The sequence below is a fragment of the Phaethon lepturus genome, unplaced genomic scaffold, assembly GCF_000687285.1.
Source record: "Phaethon lepturus isolate BGI_N335 unplaced genomic scaffold, ASM68728v1 scaffold4601, whole genome shotgun sequence".
Classification (NCBI taxonomy): Eukaryota; Metazoa; Chordata; class Aves; order Phaethontiformes; family Phaethontidae; genus Phaethon; species Phaethon lepturus.
In genome coordinates this window covers 19,025-43,636 of record NW_010519678.1, presented here as the reverse complement: position 1 = coordinate 43,636, position 24,612 = coordinate 19,025, and the positions used below count along the sequence as shown (strand labels likewise).

Here is a 24,612-nt window from a genome sequence, read left to right as displayed (position 1 = left end):
CAGGGCGGCACTGAGATCACAGGGTGCCCTCGCTGTGCTACTGCTCAGACTGCAGGCGTGCAGACAAAAGCCTGAGAAAGAGGTATCAAAGCAGAGGGCTGTGTTGTCTGCAAGTGTCACAATTTGCTCAGAGTGCTGAGACAGGCTGAAACCTACTGGCAAAGACTCCTTCTGCCAGGAGGGGGCTGGGTAAAATCTTGTTGGAGCCCTGGAGCTAAACTCAGCTGTCAGTCACACACACAGACACGCACACGGTAATGAGGGGAGTCAGCCTCTCTCTACTGAGACACAGCAAGGGCATTTCCAGTTTAATGGTCCGTCTCATCTCTGGATCTACTGCCTCTCCATAGCAGCAGAAAGCACTCCCTGGTAAGGTTTCTAAATCACAGTAATGTTCAGAGAGACAGAACTGCCAAGGGGGTGGCAGAAAGATGCTTAGCGCCCATCTATGATGCTTCTAACAGAAGAGCTTGAGAAAGCAGTTCTGGCAGTAGGGCTTGTCGTTCTGTTCTTTGAAGGTTCCTTTGTTGAGCTGCTTGAGGCAGAAGGCACAGACAAAGTGTTCGGGGTGAAATTTCTTGCCCATAGCAGTGATGCAGCGTCCTGTGATAGGCTTCTGGCAACCAGAGCAGAGTGAGCCGCGACGCTCGTGGTAATGCACCTCGCAGTAGGGCTGCCCATCATGCTCAAAGAAGCTGCCATTGATGAATGGTGTAAAACATTCCTGCAGGAGGACAAAGCAGAAGGGGACAGATTGTATAACAAACTGAGGATGCAGGCAGCTCCACAAGCCTCCTCTGCTCTGTGGCACAGCCTAGCTGTACCATGGGCAGGGTGAACTGCTGCCTTTCAGAATCATCCTGTTGTCCAAAGAGCCAAACTCTGTCCAAGAAGAGTTCCCAAGGAAAGGCTGATAGATCAACAGATACAGCCACAAGCAAGGGAATTAACCATGCTCCCTCCCCCAGCTGGTTTCACTTCTACAAAGAAAATATGACAGATGAGCTACCAGATCAGATGCATCCAGCCAGAAGAAAGGAGAACACTCCTTCCCCCAAGATGGGAAACACAGCAGCATCTTTCCCTGTTTGTTTTTTTTTTTTTAATCTCACTCCAGCTTCCCCACAATTGCAGGCAGAAGCAGGGACCAACAGAGACTTTCATGCAGCAGAATTTTGATGAACGTGGGACTGGTTCCAGCTGAGAAAATGAGGCTCAATTAATCTTTAGAAGTGATCTCATCTCTCCAGAATGGCTGGCATTATGCGGGTACACTTTGTGCAGAATCATCCATCCTGAGACATCTCTACCAGGTACACATGCATCACTACTTGGAGAAACTGTTCTACAGTGCTAATGATTTTGAGTAGATGAGGAGAACAGGATACACTAGCTATGTGCTTAGTAGAGTCCAGACCTCACCCCACTCAGTGTCAGGCAGCTGAGGACAATGTACTTCAGAACCTGCAACAGAAGAACCCACTCTCCCTGCAAGACTGGGGAGACTCCCCTCCTTGTATTAGTGGGAAACTGAGGTAGCAGGGTGGGGGAGAGTTGAGGATGCTGCCAAACAGATTTAACAAACAGATCAGCTGTAAGGCCCCAAGGAGAAGCCAGATTTCCAGACTCCTCGTTCTGCTCAGTCCCAAGACATCCTCTTCCCCAGGGACGATACAGAGTATCACACACAGCTGGACCCCAAGGTGTGCACAGGAGTCCAGCAAACAGAAATACTGGGACGAATGCAGTTTGCCTGCAGCGAGTCCAAGACTTTTCTAATGCTTATAATCAGTTCAATAAACAGCCTCCTCCATCAGTCAGCAGGACAGCTGAAAAGTCTGCTCTGCTTTAGCAAAAACAGGAAGAGAATCCCACCTTGTGTCCTGGAAGGTATCAATGCTGGCCTCACTAATACTGGCAGTGTGGCAGCAGGGGGAAAGGAAAGCAGAACTCCTTGACAGAAGTCTCAGTCTCTGCAGAAAAAGGCACAGCCCTCCCCAGCCAGGACTGCCATCTTCTGGCTCCACTGTCTGCACACTGCTCTGGGAGCCACAGATAGCTCTCGGCAGGCAGTCCCAATAGCATGGTGACAGTCTGCGCTGAGCATCATACACAGGAATCAGCAACTTGTGGTTCTGCTGCTTGTTCTGGTTTCTGCCTTTCTTTCCCACTCTAGGAAACACAGGCTGATTTTGCTCATCTCTTGTGGCCTGTAAGAGTTAATATCTGCAAGCTCTCTGAAAGAGTGCCAAGCATTTAATCTGCAGTATTCCTGTTTGTTATGCCTGTTGTATGGAGCCTGCCACCATTTCACTGACTTGCATATTTGTCTGAACAAGGTCAGTCTCATTAGTTTACATTGTCAGATGGAGCATGGGAGGAAGATCCTTAAAATCTGATTGCAGAGGCAAGTGCTTAGAGAGCAGCTTAGCTTATAATTGTTTAAAGGTCACAGAAAATATCTCTGTTTATCTGTGAGCTGCTGCAGAAGCCCATAATTGAAGCTGGGAAGAAAGAGCAAAACAGCTAGAAAGTTTAATATAAACAGGCAGAGGACCAAGAAGGTGTTTGGTTGCTGCCACGTTTTTATCTTGTGGGGCTGGCTGCCCTTCACTACCCCAGACACCTTTTCCTGATAAGGGATCAGATGCCTGCAGGGTAGAAATGAGAGGGGTCGTACAGCAGCAGCAAAGGACCTTGGGTTTCTTACCCGACAGACAAAGCATTCAGGGTGCCACAGGGTGTTCAAGGCAGAGATGTAGTTTTCCAGGATAGCCCGGGTACAGCCTCCACACTTGGGAGCAAACATGTCAAAGTAGTCCTTGCGGCAATAGGCTTTGCCATCCTTCTCATGAAAACCTGCCAACAGGGAATAGTGGCAAAGAGTATCAGCTCCTGGTCTTTACCTAAGACCAGCCAAGCTCTGCAGGGTAACCAGCATGGGTAGGATCAGCCTTCCTGCTGCTAACGCACAGACACCACAGGTAGCTGTTGCCTGTTCTGCTGTCCTTCCTGTCCCATGCACACTCTTCCTCTCCAGCGGGAAAAGAACATTACTGCTAGCATCCTTCCGCCATAAACAGCTATATCCCTCGGAATTTCCATCTTCAGTAGTTCCCCTGCCATCCCTCAGGCTGTCCCCTAATAGCAGCTCTGCCTTACACACTTGTCTTCAAGGAGACTGCCTAAACCAGCAATACCTTCAGGTCCAAAGAAAGCTCCACACTGGGCACAGAAAAAGTGTTCAGGGTGCCATGTCCTGTCCAAAGCCGTCACCACTTTCTGTTCAGAAGAAGAAAAAGTGCAAGTCATGTAAATCATGGCTTCAGCTTGGAGGTTAAGAGGGGGCTGGGTGGGGTGAAGAACACATTAATGTTGGTACTGACAAGAGTGTGCATTAAAATAGACTGTCCTTCAGAAAGCTGAGTCAATTCTCCCCCGCCTCTGGCTCACTCAGGCTTTCCCCACTGCACACTTTGTTTTACCCTAAAAGGATCTTACGCATTGCTTCCTCCCTTATACAGGGCCCCATCCAGCTCTCAGGACTAGTACTGGTGCCTGTTACTACAGGCTACCAATAGACAAATGCTGAGGAATCATTACTGGAATGAAGGAGCAACGTGGGGTTCTGAAGGAACTCCAGGAAAGGTAAGAGGAACTAACTCCTCTCCCTATCATAAGAATTTTTCTGGGTCAGAGCCAGAGCAAAGGAAAAAATAGAAGTCCCCAAACAAAATCTTCCTCCCAGGACACGAGTGGAGTTTTTAACACCCAGGCCTGCAGCACTTTGCCAGCACCCTTAATCCCCTCAAGGAACTCACATCAAGGATTGGCCCATTGCAGTAGTAGCAGCGAGGAGAGAAGAGATTGTGATAGTCCTTCTCGCAGTAGGGCTGACCATCCCGCTCAAAGAAGTTCCGCGACCCAATCTCCTCCTGGCAGTGGGTGCAGACGAAGTGCTCTGGGTGCCAGGTTTTCCCCATGGCTGTAACTACCTGTTGGGAAAACAAATTATGAAGGACAACTCTATCTCCCTCGCCCCTAGACCACATGACAAGATACCAGCTGGAGGTCAGCAAGAATGACAAGTTCTACTACTCAAGTGAGCCCTGGACTGGGGTAGCATGAAAACTGAATTACCTATCATCTCAGGAGAGGGCAGTCCCTCAAGGGCAGGGTAGAGGTCACTGGAGGAGCTTACAGCGTACCTAGCCAGTGGATAAATAGAGTACTTCAGTTTCTCCAGCATCTCCAGTCTCTTCAGCCTCACGAAACAGCCCTCCCCATTACTCCCAGCTGCAGCCCAAGATTCAGCAATGAGACAGCACCTTCAACTCACCTGCCCAGCAATAGGCTTCTTGCAGGCTCCACAGACACCTTTGGCAACTGTAGCTACACCCAGTTTGTTCAGGTCAGACTGGAGACTTCCCAGCATGGTGTCCAGCTGACTGCCAGGCTTGGAGGCTGTGGATGGAGGGGAGCTGCTCCCGGCTTTCCCCTGTGCCATGAACTGCAGGGAAGAGAAAAAAACATAAGGCAAGTGCTGCTGTGTTTACAAGATAAATGCCTGCTGTTGCTGCCAGTGGCTCCTCTGTAGAGACAGACAGGAGATTGCTAGGAGACAGCTACACCCTCTGCAGAAGCCGGTGAGAGCCAGGATCAAGTACACACATGTATTCTGCCCATGCAGAGACATGCAGAGACCCTGGGATGTGTAACAGCAGAGCTGTGAACTGAGGATTTGATTTTCCTTCACTGTGTGTACAGCAGAAGTCACCAGCAGATCCTAAGCAGTCTGTACAGTGCTGTCTAAGCCTCTGCCAAAAATCTCCCTTTACCTCATCAGATCCTGGCCAGCTGACAAAGCAGAGACGCCATCCAGAGGGCCCCTTCCCCTTGGCCTCTCTCTACTTCTATGCTGTTGCTCTCTCTTAGTTGTCACTCTCTCCTCTCTGACAGGGATCCCTCTCTTCTTTCTCATCTCACCTCCCTTTCAGCTAGAATATCTTCTCCCTTCCCCTCCCCCTCTTTGCAACACTTTCTGCAGATCTTTTTGCCGAGTCTCCTTTGCCCTCCTCAGGCAGCTCTCATGCCACAACTGAGCTAAGCAAGTGGAAGCAGGAAGGAAATAACTCCCTTCAAGCTGCCTGCTGTTTACTACAGAGAGGGCAGTGCATCCACAGCAGAGACCTAGCAGACAGGATGGCAATGGAAAGATTGCCACATCTATTGTCAGATGGAGCACTGGAAATGCACGGTGGTGGAGGGAAGGAGATTAAGACATTTGTCTCAGAAGCTGTTTCTGAAACTCACACCACCACAATACACATGGCTTAGAAAGGCATCCCAAGAAGGAGGGGGAGAAATGTTTTACTTAGGTTCATAACTTATAAACAAAGTATATGTTCTCTTTGGCCACCAAAGCCCCCTTTGCAGGCAAACTGCAATAACGAAATACAGATTATTTTAGCTAACTTTGTACTGCAATAGCTACTGTCAGGTTTAGAGAGACCCAAAGAAGTCCCTCCCCAAGATGTTGGTCTGGAGCACATGTTATCTTTTAGTAAGAGGATAGATTAAAACAGACATAAAATCTACACTTGTAAACAACCCACCAGCCTGCTGCCAGCACAGCCAGGGACATGCTGAAGTGCTTCAGAGCCTTGACAGAACGTGCCCTTCCAGTCACAGGATGAGCTCTATTCCCTGTCCTGCAGCTGGTCATATCTGTAATCAACTAGTTTACCCAGTGACAAACCCTGTTTTCTACTTGTTTGTATACAAATTCTCATGACATACATAATCTTAGCTTTTTTTACACACACACATCCCTTATCAGCCTTGTCTTGCACACAGCATGATTCCCAATAGAGCTTAACGCAGCTTTTCCCATCCTCTCTCCTCCAGCCACCCCCACAGCTTGCCACCTCTCCTAGTCCTGCAGCACAGAACAGCCCCATCACACCCCAACGCCCTGAGCCTAAAACAAACCCTCTGCCACACAGCAGTTATTTGCTACCTAACAGTTGCAGCGGATGTCTCCAAAGCACACCACTGCAAGGAGGCTTCTCACAGGAGGGAGACAACAGACCTCTCTGTACAAAGCCAGGCCAGAGTCCCAGGACAAAGCCAGGGCTTCCCGCGTGGCACAGTGGGAGGAAAAGCGCCGGATCTTATCCTCTCTCACTCTAAGCAGGGGGCTTGTGGCCACTAGGCAGGGCAGGCTCAAATACCCCTCACAAATGATAAATACCATCTGGAGAGAAAGGAGATGAGATGAATTCAACATGTAGCAGCAGAGCACTTCACCCTTGCCTGTAAGGGACCACACACTCCTGCAAGCCACAGCTGACCTCAGTGCAGGCAAAACCACCTGTGGACACAACAGTTTCTACCTGGCCTGTTGACCCAGCCCTCCTGACAGCTCCCAGATGAGTCCCTACCTGAAAAGGGTTTGTTTTCATCTCCTGCACTCAATGCCTGCTGTTTACAAGGGACACCCAGCACAGCATCCACATAAACTCATCATGCAAAGGCCCTTCAAATTCCCACCCTTCGCCCATGAGAACTGTCATCACTCAAATTCAGTTAGGAGCTCTATGAGCAGCAAACCATGCACTACAGGATATCATCTACATTACTGGCACTGGGAGCTCTAGGAGCAGATCCCAGCAGCACCTGCAGCACACTCATGGACCAGGATAGCACACCATGCCAAGGAATCAGAAAGGAGGTCCTGCCTTCTCAGGGGTGGGAGGGCCCAGGGGTGCACGAGCAGCCAGCAGATTGGCACTGCGGACAAGGGGAGGAGCAGAGGTCACCTGAAAAGTACAACAGTTCAAGATGCAGAGGTGTTTCCTTGCTCACTGCTCGAGAGCTGCCTGTACACATAGCATTGCACATCACTGCACACATACATTAAGACTTTCCACCATCCTGGAGCTGCAGCCACTCGACAGGAGATGCATTACACAGCTCTTGATCATACCACCTCTGACCAAAACCCACTTGCACTGTGGACACCTGTCTAAACAGGCAAACACAGGAAGGACTGCTGATTTGCTCCTTCCAGTATCGAGATTTTGCCATCTTTTACTCCCCCAACTCCAAGACAGATCGTGGCACGGAGAGTTGCAGCCTGTGCTGCAGAGCTACCTTCTTCATCTCAGAGGGAAATAAGAGTCCCTGCTGCACAAAGTTATCATCAGGACAGACAGGAACCACACTCACACCATCAGGTTATTGCACAGACATGTACTTTGCAGGGCTAGCCAGGCACAGCTTGGATTAGATATTGCCAATGAGTCCTCTCGACGATCTAGCAGTTCAGTACCAGCCTTTACCTGCACATTGTATCTACTGAGCTATCACGTTGGGAGCAGTAGTTGGACTGGAAAACACTGCTAAAAAAAAATCAAGCCAGAAGAGAGAAGCCTGCCTGCACATGTGGGAAGAAAGTGTCATCTTCAGTCTGACAGCCAACAGAAACAACTGTCTTGGTGCTAGGGGTCCAGGTCTGGGAAGAACACAAGTGCCTAGGATCTTCAGGAGGGGTGTCCACAACAGAAAGCTCATGATAATCATCATCAGAAGTTTCCCACTGGAAGAGAGGTTGGGGAGCCAAGCTGAAGGAAGAGGATGAGACCGGACTAGGAGCTGGAGTAGATGGCACATGGGAAGGCTGAGGTGGGAGTGGGAGGAGAGGTGCAGGACCAGAGAGATGAGAGGGAGCAGCATTAGCAGGGACTGTCTTTGCAGCTTCTTTGGAAGGCTGGAGCGGGGGAGAAGCTGGAACAGAGACCGTCCTCCTTGGAGGGAGCGGTGATTCTGGAGGAAAAACCACCTAGAAAGACACGGAAGAAGAAGAAAGGTGAATAAATCCAAAGAGGAACCAACAAGCACTTCCTGCAACAGGAAGGCTGGTTGTTATCACTATGTTTATCTAAGGAGAAAACCAGCAAGAAAGAAAGAGAAGGGAACTACAAAGTATGCTTCCCTGTGTAGCTCAAGGAAGAGCACCACCTTACACCCAGAACTTCCTGCACAGGTACAGTATTGGGGAAAACAAAGCATGCCTCTGTGATAGGCCTGGTTTTAAAAATAAACCCCACATGGACATATGGTATGTTATAGTAGCAGACTGCCCAAACAGATACCACCAGCAGCACCCTCAGATCCCACTCCAATTCTTAAACATCAAGAACTAGGACCTGAGTGCCAGTTCCCTTTTCAGGCCAGACAAGGGTGAGTAGAGTTAGTTCTTCATTTTGCTTAGGGCACTCAGAAACTTAATCCGCACCTCCACACAATGCTATCTGGACAGAGGGACATGCTGGAATTTCATAGCACACATCCCTGCTTTCTACCTTCTCTACTTGCTGTCCACCATTCTGCTCTTCCCCCTGGGGTCTGGCAGTGATAACGACCCCCTCTGTCAGCCAGTCATCCTGGCTTTTCTGTTCTTCCTGTTCCTGTTTAGCGATGCCCAGTCTGTCCTGCAGCTCTTCAAGTAAGTGATCTTGGGACTCAGTCTTGCGAAATAAGGCAGGACCTAGTTTACGCCTTGGAGAGAGGTCACGATACATTGGATGCACATTTGCAGTCTCTTTTGTCCTCTTGATTAAAGATTTAATCTAAATGACAAATGTAATAGTATCAGCAGAGAAGAGCAATGTCAGAACAAGCCCCAAGATGCAACAGCACAAACTCAAGCCTTTAGTGACAACTGTGAGCAGGAAGAGTGATGACATTTATTCCACAATGCCAAAATTCCTCTTGGCACAGCCCAGAACAGTGACTCAGTGCAAGGAAAAACCCCGTAAGGATAATCACAGCAGCCAAAAATAACTATCTAGAAAAGGAAGGGAAAGATTAACCAGCAGGAAGCCAAGATAGGAGGTGCAGCATGACCACTCCACTAAGCATTAAAGAAAACTCAGCAACACAAGGACACAGAGCAGCCTCTCTCTGTTTGCCCTTCACAGGCATAAAACTCTTGGTCAGAGATGTCTGGTACACAAAGTGTACTTCCAGCACTGGAAGGAACACTAACAGCTCCAGCAATGAGACCTAAAAAGGATAGCAGAGCAGAGGACCTGCTGTCCCAAGTCAGGAACATCCTCCAGCGGCGTGAAACAGCCCTTTAACTTTTCAGAGGCTTCTGTGGACTGAGTCTTACCCCAGTTAGGGGCTAAAAGTCCGTTTCACCAGGAAGTCTCTACAAACTGCCATGTTCTGTGCTGCTGACTGACATGCAGAAGAGACCACAAGGTAAAGCAGAGGATTTCAAACCTCCATGACATGCAGCTGTCAGTAACATTGCTCAGATCTGCATGCTGTTAGTGTGGGTGAGTCCGGGCACACTCACACCACACACAAAATGTTAGTGGGCTGTCAGAACAGTCCTAGCTAGGACTCATCCTACTCCTCCATTCATTCAGTGCCTGCCTGGCCTGATGCAGAAATCCTCTCAGTGGGTGGTTTGGAGATGCACAGCAGATCCCATTCAGCTTTCCAAACATTTTCAGGAGATTCCGGAGTGACTGCAGAGCTTATGAACTGCTCATTTTCCTGGTCTCCTCCAGCTCTGTTGATGTTAGCAATATATGCCTTCCTAGGAGTTCTCTCTCTGCCCTGCCTCTTCTTGACCAGATCAGGACAGCCATCTACCTTGGTTTCATGTGGTACTTCATCTTTTAGCTCCTGTCCTTGCTCCACTACAAAGCTCAACTGGTTTTTAGTGTCTGGGAAGACATCCCACCGATCCAAGGCCACAACAGAAGGTTCACACACCGCATTCAAAACGCTGTCACTCCTCGCACGTACCTCTGGCACACATGCAGACAGCTCCAGAGCCCACAGCTCATGTAAAGCTGTTGCCACATTTCTGCTCTGGGAAGGAAGGGCTGAATTGTCCCTGACTGCTCCCTGCTGATCCAGCTCTTTAGGTATCTGCCCCTTCCCTTGACCATTTAAAGTGTTTGAAATTGGTACACTTGAGATTTTGGGGTCAGTACTCTGCTCCTTCTTCTCAGTCTCTTTTGCCAAATTGTTCCCTAGGCCTTGTGCCTCCACGTTAGCAGATCTACAGAGAAGTGCCATACTGGAATCTGGCATAGCCTGGAAAATGTTTCTAGAAGAGTCAGGCTTTCTGCTCATCCGAACCAAGCTTGCAGAGGTCATCTGCTCCCCATGAGTAGCAGAACCTGAAGAGACTCGTGGTGGGGGCACAGGGGCCATTTGTGGCAAACAGGGCATACCTGGAAGAGTGGCAGAATGCCCTGAAGCAGGCAGAACTACAGTGTTGCTGACTTCCTCAGTGCAAAGGACTGCTGAGGGGGCAGATGTTGGCACTGCCGAGTCCCCACTGTGACTTGCAGAAGGGTGTTTGGAATGGGATAGCCCTGTTAAGCTGTGAGGGGTGTTGCTGAAGTCTGCACTTGCTGAGCTGGGAACTGGTTCTAGGGAGGGTTCAGGAATCAGAGACATAGTGGAACTACTCTGCAAAAAGGAGACAGAAGGAATAGAGAGAAAAAAAAATAAAGACAGAGGTAAGGAGAAGGAAAAAAGCAAAGAATTAAGCATTATAGCAAACATGACCTCCAAATCAAAGATCCATGTTGATCCAAAGCCTTACTTCCAAGAGTAAGGAAGGAAAAGGAGATATCAAAGAGCAGAACCAGTATGACATTGTGCTGATCTTCACATGAGATTACAGGAGACGAAGTTCTGCAGCCATTGAGATCCTTTTCCTATGTCCTCCTTCTAAGTCATAGCTCATGTGTTCACCTGCAGCTGTGATGGGGGCATGCAGCAGCCACTGGGAAGCCAGCTGCAAATCCAGGAATGTCTAGACTGTGAGTAAAGGTCACATTAACTTACTCATAGTCAGACATGTAAATTTTACATTTCAAAGCTGAAAAAAAGCAATCAATGAAGAGAACAAAGCATGACATTTTCTTCTTGATACACTAATAAAATGCTTCAGTTGACTGAGTATATGGCAATGAAAACAAAGCTTCAGGGCATTCACAGCAAGAACAGATGACATGGACTTTGTTCTATTCACATAACTAATCTCACCTTGGATGTGACACATACCAGATCTATACAAGTCTGTCAGTCACTCCATGCCCTTGTAAGCATTGCTTAGGTGGCTAGATTAGCCTCTCCCCCTTAGGCTAAAGGCTCCACATTTACGTTGTAATAAAATCAGTATTAATTCTGATCCAAAATACAGTGTAACAAAAGCAACACAAGCAACTGATACAGAGTTATTGGTTCTCCCTGAGTTATGGGGTCTTTTGAAAAAACATCATGAGTCCTCCTTTCCCAGTTTTCAGTGGTTCCTGGCTGAGCTCTGGGTGACAAACTGGCATTACTCCTTTTTCTTTAAAAGGGAAAATAACAGTGGCTTGGACAAGTTCACACAGCAGGTCAACCTAAGACCAATGCTGAGCACTCCCAGTTTTAAAAACGTATCCACAAAGGATTTCCAAATCCAAGACCTGTTAGGCCCTGCTCTGATTCTTAGTCACATTTTGTATTTATACAAAACACGCTGTATTTTGCCTAAGCTGGATGCACCTGTAAGAGTAACCTGGCTTTACGCTGTGGTTCACACTTAGTTTCCAGACTTCCTAAAATAAAAATTCAGGCATTTCCAAGGAAAGACTACCATTTCACTCCAAAGCAAGTATTTCCCGCATATTAAAAACATACCAGCTCCAAAGTAAGAGCAATGATTAAACACTCAACAGTAATAGAACAGTTAAATACAAGCATCTAGCTATGCAGTAAGCAGGCATCATATTACACAGAAATGGCAGAGGTTGAAAAAACAAGTGCATTAAGTAATCTCAGTGCCTGATGACTGATAAGCTAGATAACCAAAATCAAATGGATTCTGTAAGCAAAAAGAATGAGCAACTCATTAAAGCAAGCAAAAGATGATAAAAGGGTAGTATCAGTCTGTAATAGCACTTTTTACTCTAGGGTATGAGGGAAATTAAACATCAGTGCCTCCACTCCTCCCAATCACATCTACTGCAACTTCTAGCTGTACCAACTACCAACTCCAACTAGTTACACATCATACTTAGTTTTTCTGTCCTATTTCTTGCAACCACATACACATCTGGCATTCAAACAATAGCCTTTCATCTTTCACCTTTGCAAAAACTCCACTCCTCTCCCATCCCATCACTGGTACAGACTAGAAAACCATTTTTACAGACAAGCTAACACCACTGGTTGGCACGCTATAGAGGAGGTAAAACCATACAAGGATTGAAGGGAAAATGAAGCAACCTGGAGGACAGGAAAAAGAAAAATAACTGTCTTTTAAAACACCCAACAACATTATTAACAAAAGGAAAATCATCATAGAAACCATGTTCTCTGTGCTTCAGGAAGAACATTTAGACACAGATGAGTTCCATGCTTTGCAAAAATACTAATATTGTGTTTATAAAGGCCAAATCTTAAAGTCTTGCTGCATTTCAGTTTGCTCTCAGAGCTCAACCAGAAACTAAGCCAGGAAGGCAGGCAGTATTACAGAAAGCAGCTCATCTCTGTCATGCACGTTTTATTGGAGTTGCAAAAAGATTCTTTGGCCTTTTCTCAAGACTGCAAAACATTTGAAAACCCACACTTCCAAATGTCCCCTCCTTGTATCTTGCAAGGAAAACCTGTGCTGGGCAAAGTCATTCTCAGTTGCCAAGAGCTCACCTAGGAGCAAAGGCTGGTGGCCACAACCACACCCTGAGCTTGTTTTCTGAGCCCTGATAAAAGCAGCAGGGGCACAAGGCCATAGCACTCAAGCTCCCACAGCACCCATGGAAAGAGCAAGGCATGGTATGCCAGCAGCGCAGGTGGGAACTCTTCTCCAGCTTCACAACAGTGCAGTTTTTCAACCAGACTGAACAGACACTTAGGGATATCCGCACTCTACCCTAGACCTAATATGGAGAAAAAAAGACAACACTAAGGTGTCAATATTTGCAGTTGACTAAATACACACTACAGTAAATCTAGAGAAAACAGTGAGTAACTCCTAGATTCTCACAAAATGAAGTACATGTGCCAGAAATGGCAGACTGAATTCAATTCCAGCAAGTGCAAGGCAAGCGAAGTCCCACAGAGCGTGCATGCTCACTGCTGGGTTCTGAACTCACACACTTGGACAAAACTCCAGGTATTGCAGTGAACTCTGTGAAACCCACAGCACACACCAAAAGCTCTCACACGAACGGTGGCACAGAAATAACAACAAACAGCAAAGCTGTCACTGAATATCCTGTCTACTTCTCCTCACAAAACACTCCTCAGCTCTCGCTGCCCCACCTAAAGTCATGGTAGGAGGAGATGGAGTTCAGCACAGAAAAGAAACACCAAACATCAGCAGAATCTTCTATATGAGGAAAAACCAGAGAGTTAGGGACTTTCTTAGGATTAAAAAGCGGATTTGCATGTAAGAAAGGCAAACCCGACAATGACAACAGAGAGAATATATTAGATATTTGCTTTCTCCACCTCTCAGAACAAATTCAAGTGAATAATTCAGTAAGGGTATAAGCAAAGCAGCTGAAAGTTGAAAGAAGAGAATATATTTTTCATTTTGCTATGATTATGGGTAAATGAAGTCTCATGAAAATAAGCTCCGCGGTTAATCATCTAGTGCAAGAATGATAACATATCTGTATGAATAAAGAACAAGTTATCCAACTACATATGCCAAGTGCTTCACACATCAAGATGACCATGGGCAAGTTACTCCTGAGCTTATCCTATTATGGGATTTTTATGTGCTACTTGTGACTGAAGTAGCCGTTCTTTTCCAACACAATAGTTTGATTTCCAAACAAGATTCTGACTATTATTTGCCATCCTCTGCCCCCACAAGAAGCTTAGACTTTAATCCCATTTTGAGATGAATAACAGATACTGTTTTAAGATGGAAGCCTTTGAAGTCTCCAGCTGGCTGATGCAAAGGCTTCAGTGCTCACACCACGTGCCTGGAAGATCCTCCTCAGGGAAAGCACGTCAGGGTAAAAACACACTGGGACATCCCACAGAAAAGAAGAGCTTGGTCTCTGTCAGTAAGCAGACTGGTGTCCCATGCTCCCCTACTTCTTGTTAAGTTGTAGCACAGCAAAATAATTCACCTGCTACTGAGTGGTAATTAAGCTCATTACCTTTGGCAAACAGACAAACTGCAGAACCGAAGGAAAAACAGACCCCAGCACTGCCTTACCCTGACAGTGATGAGAATTTACAGCAGTTGAGAACACCTACAGCAACACTCAGCACAAATATCACCACATGAAGTCTTTCAGAGCAAGTCTGAGAGGTAAAGAAGTCATTCTGGAGACCAAACAAGGACAGCAGATGTGGCTAACAGGCAAGAGAGTCTGGTGGCAGGGAGGGACAAGATGAAGTATTAAGTTGTCATGATAGGGTACCTTAAAGTCAGACAGAGATGCCATCAGCTCATCCAGTTCTCGTGTAGCTGAAGAAGCAGATATACGGGTCTGCTGCTGACTGGCAGTGACCCGCTGGGGGCTGCTCACCTCACCTTGGCTCACAGTGATTGCGGGGCTGACAAAAAAAAAAAAAAAGAAAAAAAAGAGTGCATGTAAGCCTGGGAGAGCACTCCTAGGCTGAAAGTCCCCCTGCTCCCCCAGGCAAGCACAGCATAATGAGTTTAATCAGCACTGCCCACCCTGGCCAGCCCTCCGCCAGACCCAGCTGCCACAACACACACAGACCCTGTCTCTCTGCCAAATCTAACATGAGTGTGTACACACACCCCCTCCATCCATTAAGAAACGAACAATGACCAAACATTCCTTTTGTCAGACAGTGGGTATTTGCGATCAGCTATAAATCTGAGTTTGAACAATCCATTTCTTGTAACATAACATGTATTTTTTCATCCAGGAGCAGATAAAAAAGCATGAGCATGCTCATGCGCCTGCTTGATTTCCAACTCTTTAGACAAAGCCCATCTTCTATCTGTCACTCTCCTGCAACATCTGCCCCTACACTACAGTCACTATTCCCACAGGAGCCCATCCCACCCCACGCAAGCCAGGAACCATCAAAACACTACTCACACTGGACTTGGCACAGAGCTCTCCAGCTCATCCAGCAGGCTCTCCACACTGGGACGCACATCTTCGATCCCACGTGCACCATTTCGCTTCGGCTTTTCTTTTGTGGGGGGTGCAGCCTTCCCTCCTACAGAGCTGCTGCTCTCTGGGATGACATAGTGAGGTGCAGTCACGCTGGGCAGTGATGGGCTCCTGCTTGCTTCATCTTAAGAAAGGTGGAGCAGAAAAGAGTCCTTCAGACCCCTTGGTCCATACATATATGCTAATTACAGACAAGAGCAACAAATTGCCCAGAAAACCATGGAACGGGGTATCTTTGACGATATTCAGAACTTAACAGTGCAAGGGCCTGAGCAACGTAATCTAACTTTGAAACTGTAGTTAGAGCCAATTTGAAGCTGGCCCTGCTTTGAGCAGGGTGCTGCACCACGGACCTCAAGAGATACCATCCGTACTAAATGAATCTTTGATCAGGGGCTGGAGGAGTCTCACTCAGTAAGGGTGTTGCAAAGTAAAAGTAGACTACAATTTTGAGAACCAAACTATCCACTCATACCAAATGTCTTGCTATTCCTTACCTGCTGGGAAGCCACTGGTGGGATTATGTTGAACAGCATTCAGTTCCAGAAGAAGTCTGTCCAGTTCTGACAGGTTGCTGCCCAGAGAGGAGCTGGTCATTGTGGGAGATGGTTCTGCAGACTTCTGCTTATTCGGGAAACTAAAGATAAAAGGCAAGTGTGAAACTTCTACATCAAGATACAGCAGAAGGATGGAGAGAAACTTACGTTAGGTTCACAAAGTTTACACATATATTGTATTCTTTTCAAGCTGATGCTTTTAGCTCTGGGGAAAAGATCATGTGTGCTTTGTGGAATGGCTACAACGCAGCTGCTGCTTAGCCACATCTTCAGTTGTCAGTTACAAAGAAATAGCATTGATGGACAGGGCCTCAGGTTTTAGGACTGTATGGCTGCACAGTCCTGTAGCAAAGAGTTAACCATCTGCAGATCCAAGACACACAGAACAGCAACAGAACCATTAGCTCGTATACAGGAAAATTACTTGTTTCTGCTGACATCACACCAAGCAGCAAAAACCTCCTCCCTGAAGCAAGGGAATGCAGGGCCAGCACAGACCGGAGAAAGAGGCAAAGTACAAACCTCAAGCTATCAACAAAAAGTCAAAAGCACGAGGTTATGTGGTAGCCTCTTGCAGCACTCAAGGTCTCTTTTCGAGTCCTCAAACCTATAATTTGGGGATCTCTAATTAATTTATAAGAAAGTAATTTGAAACTATTTTTGACTGTGTTAAATACACACGCCTTGAAAGAAGTTCACCTGTGCACAAACGTGTATAAAACACTGGCTGTAATTATTCTTTAACCTACATGGGTGATCCCATTTACCACACACAACTGCAAACTGTTTCAAAACTAACTTAGCACCAATGCAGTGATTTTTATAGTAATTACAGTGTAATAACAGTCTTCCCATTGTCAATGGCAGGGAAATTATTTTCTCCTAGTTTTACAAATGGAGAAATAACTTCTCATGCTCTAGAGGTTCTTATTTTATCAAAAAGATACTTTCCAAATCTAAAATGGGAACATCTGTCTTGCACACACTACCATATTATGCTCAGAAAGTTAATATGTAACAGGCTTTAGGACTCCGACACCTACAACACCAGTAACAATTAAGAAATTCCATAAGGGCAGTTGTTATCTTTCTCTTCAGACTGAAAAAAAAATTCACATATGCAATCTGAGAAGGGCATACTTCTTCCTGACCCAAGCACACAAACTACAATTCAAACCAGAACCAAACCATGCCAGACCCTTGTACAGGAGGACTTATGGCTGTAATTACCTCCATTTTGTACTAATTGCATACAGCCATCTGAAAAAATTGCAGTTACTGCCTCCATTGGGTCATCTCTGGATATGCCTGCCTCTACCCAGAATTAGTTCTGGCTGAAAGCAACTTCCTGCTCAGCAGAAAGAGCTAGGCATAGTTAGAACACACCACCAGAGAAACACTAGTCTCCACACTGTAAAAAGGTAGCCAGCACAGAGTGCACTGTAGAGGGGCATCAGAGATGAAGTTCTGACAGCCTCTTCCTTGCTCATCCCCATGTCAGCAGAAAGGTCTGTCCTACTGTACAGGCTACTCCTTCAACCTCCCAGTGTAAAAGCAGCTGCCATCTACCTATCATCTGAGATTAATGTTTTAGGAAGTTCGAATTTACTTGAAAATTCAAGTCAATGCACCTCCTGTTAGGCCACAGGTAACTGAGTTCCCTGGGGTAACTGACCCAAAGGCCACCCACCTCCTAAATAACTTTTGGGCTGCTTAACAGGGTGATGGATTTGTCACTTGCCTCTGGATCATACCCTTCACAACACAATACAGATCCTGTTCTGTCTGATGGATCCTTAACCTCTTCTGCACCTCAGCAAACCGAAGTGCCAGGTCAATGTTTGCAGTGAATCTGAGAGTTACAGTGGCCTCTTACAAAAGAGATAATCAAAACCAACACAGGGCAACATAACACACACAGGGAACAGTTTGTTTCCACTTATAGAAGGCAGCTTGAGCCGCAGCAGGCTCAAGTTGTGAGTCAAGCTTTTATCTCTTAACAGGGACAAGATACCTGTAGACGTGTTCCTCTTCACTGGCACGGGGAGAAGGAGAACTGAGCCCGTCTCTAGGAACAGAGGCACTGGAGCTTTTGGCACTAGAGCTGTATATAGGAGACTGGGACTGAGGCTGTGGAAATGAGATTTGCATTGGAAACAGAGAATACAAAACGACTATGTACAATACTGCATTGCAACCCCACACGTGGATAGGGCAGAACAAAGCCCAGCAGAAAAAAAAAAATCTGCTATATAGCCAGCCAGTCTCTATCACATGAGCTACACCAGGAACAACTGTTCTCCATTTGCTTCAAATTTGCCTATGAGTCGCAATCTATGCTGGAAACCTCAAGTCTGCTCTTTCCACAGGCTGCAAGACAGATGACTAACACTAATCTTATCACACTACCATTTTGTTGGAAAAATCACCATGACTTTCAGATTCTTTGCTGCCATTTGCTCCAACCAGTTAGTTACATTAAAAACCCACACCTCCCCCTATTTCCCCATTCTGTTCACAGCCAAATTAATTCTCACTTCTTGCTGTTTGCTCCCCTCATCTACTTCCTTAACAAAAAACAGCATGCACCCTCCCCATCCGCACACATTCACTCACTTGCTGGTGAACGTATCTGGATACGTTGGGTTGCCACTGGTCTAAGGGGTCAATCACAGTACCATTCAGGGCCTCATTGGAAGGTGGTGGGGGCACTGGAGGTGGCACAGCAATCTCCTGGTACGTGTGGTTTCCAGTTGGATAGGAATAAGGTGTTTCTTCTGTTAGAAACACTGGTCGTTTGGATATATGTGAGGTGGTGGATTCCAGGTCTGCCAGTAATGCGTCTGCAGGAAAGCAAGAAAAAACCAGACACTAAAATGGTAAAATCCTGGACTACAGCTTTTTCTCTTTTGGCTCATTCAGGATATCTTTATCAGAAGGTCTTTGGGAAGACTTTTCATCTAGGGTGCGCCTAGATGTTTTCAGATACCCTGAAAAACATCACTGCAGCCCAGGACTGAGTGGGTTAATCAAACTTCTAGTACAAAGAAAATGCCAAAAGGTAGCAAAGCAGCCAGAAAAACTGTGTCAGTCTCAGATTTTTGCCTTAACTGGAAAACCACCCAACAACAAGGACCCATAGCCTCACTGCACCCTGCAGAAGAGCAACCTATGAGAAACCTGCCCAGAGAGCAACTCGCAACAGGATATTGACACAGACTAATTACAGGCCCCACATCATCACGGAGTCATTTACTGTGTCCGCAGGCACTGCCTTCTGCAGGAAACAAGATCTCGGGAGGGGTTTTCTCAGAGTCTAAGGTAGTGGAAGAAGCACGAAACTTTCAAATTAGTCCATCACCGCAGCAGGAGTATGGGCTTCAGTCTTCCTAACAAAAATCCCTCTCAGTACATCACACAAACAGTTAACTAGTTTTCAGAGGCTGCCAGGTAAACGCCATTTCTTCTGGAAACAATTCTCAACTTGCTGGGTGGAGACTGCTCACAAATTCCTGAAGAGAAGAAAAACTTCCACTAGCTAGAAACACTGGCACTCATGCCAGGCAGAGGAACCCACGTCACACAGTTAGCACCTCTCGGAAATCTCAAAGCAGGCAAAATGCTCTCCCTCAAAGATAAGGCATGAAAAGCCTTTCCTACTTTTACTGATTTCTCCCTGCAAACTATCCTCTGCCCATTCCCAACCCCACACTCCTCTGTGGTGACTCACAGGCAAATCCAGACTTGTTGGGTTCTCTGTCCTGTGAACCCACCCTGTGGAGCCCACTGCAGTCCCCGGTGGGGGAAAACTCCAGCAGGCGACTGCAGGTCTGCACTGTGCTCACTTTCTAAAGAAAGCCTCACTGGCCAGGTGCCCAGCTTTCCACAGGGGCAGCAAGCTCTAACGCACACCTCTTTAAGGCTATTAGAGAGGAGCCAGTTCACTAGGGACATCAGTGCTCTCCATTATAAGAGCATCAGAACATACCTGGCAGGTCCCTTCACAGATGTGGAATTCAGCCAGACACCAGTAACACAACTTCAGCAGAATTAGGAGAGAAGGCTCTCAGAAACCCCCTGCATCTCCCTCCCCTCCACACAGACACCACAGTCTTCAGGCAGTCACAGTTAGCAGGATTTGTCTTTCTCCTCCCCCATACAGCGGGTACTTGATACTCAGGTTTGGGGTGTGAGGGCTCAGTCTGAGCGTAGCCACTCTGCAATAACCTCCATCAGGGTCACCAGGAGCTGAAGTTATCAGATGGCACCAGAATAGCAACTGAGCAACTGCTCGCCCTAATGGCTGCCTACCAGCTCTAAGAGGGCAGGCACCTGCCAGCCCAAAGCCACTTCCTGAGCAGAGCAGACCACATCAGCCAATGCACTTAGCAACCCATCAAGAAAATTTATTAAAGGGTCAAATGGAGGACTGTATTATTGCATTACAAGACAAGGAAGGTGCTGCTTTTATATTCACTCTCTTCCACAAACCAAGGCTTTAAAAAAGAAAAAAAAAAAAGCGGTCCTGCACTCAGAGAACAGCATACAGCCATTAGCAAATTAAATACGGTGTTAAATTAACTCTATACCCCTTTCCTCTAGCCAAAAAGATGCTCCAAATCATTTAAGCCACAGGCATCTTCCTACAGGGGCCAAAATACCCCAGAAGCAGTTTCTCCAAAGGGATACAAGCTTTCTGCAGCTGGGGAAAAATGAACTTAATCTTCTTTATAAGCAAAAGAACAGCTGGTGGATTCCAGAGTGAAAGGCACATACCTCAAGGGAACTGCTGAAGAGTCACAATTCCGTCAACCAGGCAGGTCCTATGACTGGAGGTTTCGTGCACACAACCTCCAAGAGAAGTGCTATCCGAGAAGGTGTGGTTTTTTGCTTCTCCCCACCAATGACAAAGGCAAATCAAACTCCACCAGGAAGTGAAAATCCCATGAGGGTGTTGGCCTCCTCCAGCCCTGCAGAGGGGACCCAAACCATTTTTCCACCCTCTACCCCAGCCCTGACTGCAGGACAGGCAAATGTAACCATCTCACCACAAAATTCACCCTCTCAGCTCAGCACTCTGCTGAATGAACCATCGGACAGAAATCCTCGGCTTTTTACTAATGGCACAAAAGTGAGTTCGGGTAGATTTACTGGTTTACTCTTACAAGTCTGCAGAAGAAGAGAGGTCTGGAAATGCCAGGAGCACTCTGCCCCCAGGCTGTGAAGGAGTTAAGGAGAAGACATTACAGTTTAATGATTAACTTCCCCCATACCCTCCCCCTTCCTGACTTGAGCAAACAAGGCAGAGCTGAGGAACAGGAAGCGGAGGGAGGAGAAAAGGCTGGAAAGGACTCACTCGCTTACTCAAACTGCACTTCAGCTTTACAACTTGATACTGAACCAGCTGCCCGCAGGCACCACTCCACCGGCGGGACAGGGAAAGGAGCAAGCCAGGAGCAGGACTGGCGCACACACACTGGTTTCTGGGAGGCAAAGGACCTCTCCCTGTGTTTGCTCGCCCTCATGTTCTGCACCCCCAGGGTCCACTCTTCCTCACGCCCCAGTCGCTCCCGCCAAGCTCACTGCCACAGCAGAGGGAGGGTCTTCCCCGTTCGCGCCCGTCCCCACTGCTGCTTCCACCCACACAAACTGTTCTCCGATCCAATCTTATAGGCAACCAGAGTCCCCTGAAGTTTTGCTGGACTGGGCTGTTGCACCCATTCAAAGGGTCCAACAACGGACCCCATGCAGCACCTCATCCCAAGATGTCCCGAAGCACTGTGCATTCCTTTAGGATTTGTGCAACTTTTCAACACTACCAGAAGACAACGTGAGATTAGAGAAGGAAGATTTATTAATGGAAAAAAGATGCATCACTCTCTATCTTTCTTTTGCAAAAGCGACCAGACAGCTGTAACCTGATGAACTGTAACAAAGATGCTGTGCCTTGTGCAGCACTGCACTTCACGTTGCAGGATTGAGCTCACTACAGTGACCGCTCCTTAAATAGAAATGCTAAATACTTGAATAGAAATATGAAAGGTTTGATCGATTTCTTGGGTAATGAAGTGTTCCTTCCCAAGGCGACTCCTGAGGGACAGTGCTGCAGGAGGTGTAAATCAACCAGTTAGTCCCTCCCAGCCCGTAGGAAGCAGTTGACTGGATCATCCTAACGCACTGACGCAGGCCAGTTCACACAACCATCAGAGGGCACCACTACATCCTTACATGGACAGAGAGAGGAAACCCGACAGCAAGGGCTAACTTGGCAGTAACTTCACCTCACTTGTATCATCCCCACAGTCGGGAACCTGTCCCTATTTTAGGCACACAGAAACTTTCTGTGGGTGCCACGTGTGCTGCACCTCCCCACGGAGACGTGCACCTTCATGCCAGCACACGCTGCAGCATCTCAGGGGCTATCGCCCAGTACTCTGGAAACGACCACACACACTGACCTCACCACAGTTTTACTGCTGCCCTAAATACTCTCTAAACTACTACCGTCACAGCTCTAGGAGGCAGAATCTCCCAAGATTAAAAGATCAGAGATTCATTTATCTCTAGAGGATAGATTTAACTATTTTGTAGCGATAAAGTAAAACATACAGGAGAAATCAGATCTTCAAGCCATTGCTCCTCGGCAGCATCACCCCTGCTTCCACTCTCACCCTTACAAGAAGCTACTAACACAACTCACAGACACGTGGATGGAGTGGAACCACACAGTCCACTTTCCAAAGGCTCAGTAGGGCTCAGCCTACCCGCAGGCAGGGGCTGTGCATATAGAAATTTGTATTTTCCACTCTGTTAACAGAGTGCTGCCCAGTGGGGTGTGGAAGAGTGAGGGATACTTGCTAAAACACCACCAACCCAGACACTCCTCCTTGTCATCACTATGCTGGTTGCAGTCACACAGCTGATAAAATCCCAACTTACTGTCCACTGCAGCACAGTGCATCTCAATGTGTGCATGCCTGGGTACTCCAGAGGCTCAGGTAATTTGGCCAAGCACCCGGTAAAGCTGCATGCAAACATAAGACAGGCACAGAAGGACAGAGTCCTCCTCCCTCCGCTGGGCAACACAGAAATTACATGCTCAATTGAAACCACATTCAGGCCAGAGGGCTACTCAGACCACATCCTCCCCAGTATGCAAGGACATCTGTGTTCGCGTTCAAGCGTTTCTACACAGATTTTTCTGTGGAGGAGGGACAGTTAAAGAATGATGTCACGTTTGATACTTTTATTGCTATAAAGCACTCCAAGACATCTGGAGGTCCAGGTGCATTAGTTTGCCCCTCTCTCCTCTCCCTCCCTTTTGCCAAAAGTCATTATTGACTATGAGGTCCTTGGGATTCTGGTCTTCAAATCCCACACACAGCTCTGCACACACATTAGACATGTAAAAGTGGCTCTTAATACCAACTGCATTGCTTCAAGGTAGTTCCCAGCATCTGCCAAAATTATGCTAGTAATTTAGACAGCTTGGGACAAGAACTCTCAAACTGATGTCCAATGCATTGGACTGCTCAGAAAAATCCCTTTCACAAGAAAATTAGCAAGATAAAAGAACAGGACAATACCTTAGGATAAGCCCCATGTACCAGCTGAAGCTGCAGTGAAAAGAATAATCATCTCTCAAGTTATATACTACACATTCCTGCACTATCTCTCCAGCCCACACCTCTGTCAGGCCGAGGAACAGCTCACGCATTCCAGGGACTCCAACGCAGGCTCCTTCGCCATCACTGCATGTCAGCACTCGCTGTCCTGCAAATGCAGTATCCCCCAGCAGAAACGGCTTCATATGCAGCCGCAGGGGCACATTCTTCAGTTTCCCACATCCCAGGTTTGTCTGATAAAGAGCAAGAACGTCACACTAGGGGATCACAACACAGTTCTGAGGTACAGAACAGGAATGGATAACACACAGGGGCCCCTTTGTACTGATGCACATATCAACCCCCTTTTCTTTAAATCTGAGCCACACTCAGACCCCTTAAATAGATACAGTGAAGCTATTAAAAATATATACATATTTTTACGCATCTTCCCACGCATGTCAAAACATATTCTTTGTTCACTCCCCTCTTCCTGTGCCTTCTGTACATCTCAAAAATGCTCCTGGATTAAGGTAGCACACATCATGAACTAGTCCTGGAAAAAACTATGTGACAAGGCATCAACAAATTCACATTTGCCAATCGGTATCAACCAGCTTTTTAATGCTTATTTTTCCTCAAGCAGTAAATAGTTTTCCACTATTCATAAGCAGTCTACGATTTTTTTTTTTTTTTTTTTTTTTTTTAAAGTGAGACAATTTAGAGAAATCTAAATTTGCTTTCGTCTGTTAAGGAGAAGCCTTCTACTACCAAGTGTCCAGCATAACTCCAGCCTGTGCAAGGGCTACAGACATACAGCAGTCAGCTCAAAGATGACAGCATTAGTGCCAGAAGAGAGAAAACTACCTCAGATTTCCATATGCCGATCATCCCTCTCAACAACTGAGGATGAGCTATTAAGCCATGCTGACACAGCAAATCACAGCATTATCAATAGAGTAAGTAGATCAAAAGGATGGCGGTCAAATTTTCTTCTACATCTCATCTGCTACTGGGGAGGAAATGGAAGCATAACTGAGGCAAGATACTTCAAATGCTTCAGATATCAATGCCTTTCATTTTCAACAGCTGAAAGCCGCATCTGCGCATCCATCAAACCGCACGTTGCCTGTAGCTCTGCTTCTTGCGTGGGACATCTGGAAAGTGAGCGACACTGGAGACAGGATTCTTCATCCAGCCACCACCACCGAGCAACTGCCTTCAGCACTCAGCCACAGAGTCCCATCTCCCCCAACA

General features: G+C 46.9%; 1 protein-coding gene across 1 annotated transcript; it reads right to left on the bottom strand.

The window, feature by feature from the left end:
- Positions 1 to 360: 360 nt before the first annotated feature.
- PXN (paxillin) lies at positions 361 to 23,609 on the bottom strand (the record flags this gene model as incomplete). The annotated part of the gene is made up of 11 exons (XM_010297119.1): positions 361 to 724; positions 2,711 to 2,859; positions 3,201 to 3,282; positions 3,822 to 3,995; positions 4,340 to 4,510; positions 14,463 to 14,598; positions 15,117 to 15,318; positions 15,692 to 15,831; positions 17,766 to 17,881; positions 18,368 to 18,594; positions 23,465 to 23,609. Coding segments are annotated over 11 exons (1,809 nt in total), but the record flags the coding sequence as incomplete, so codon positions are not given.
- Positions 23,610 to 24,612: the final 1,003 nt, after the last annotated feature.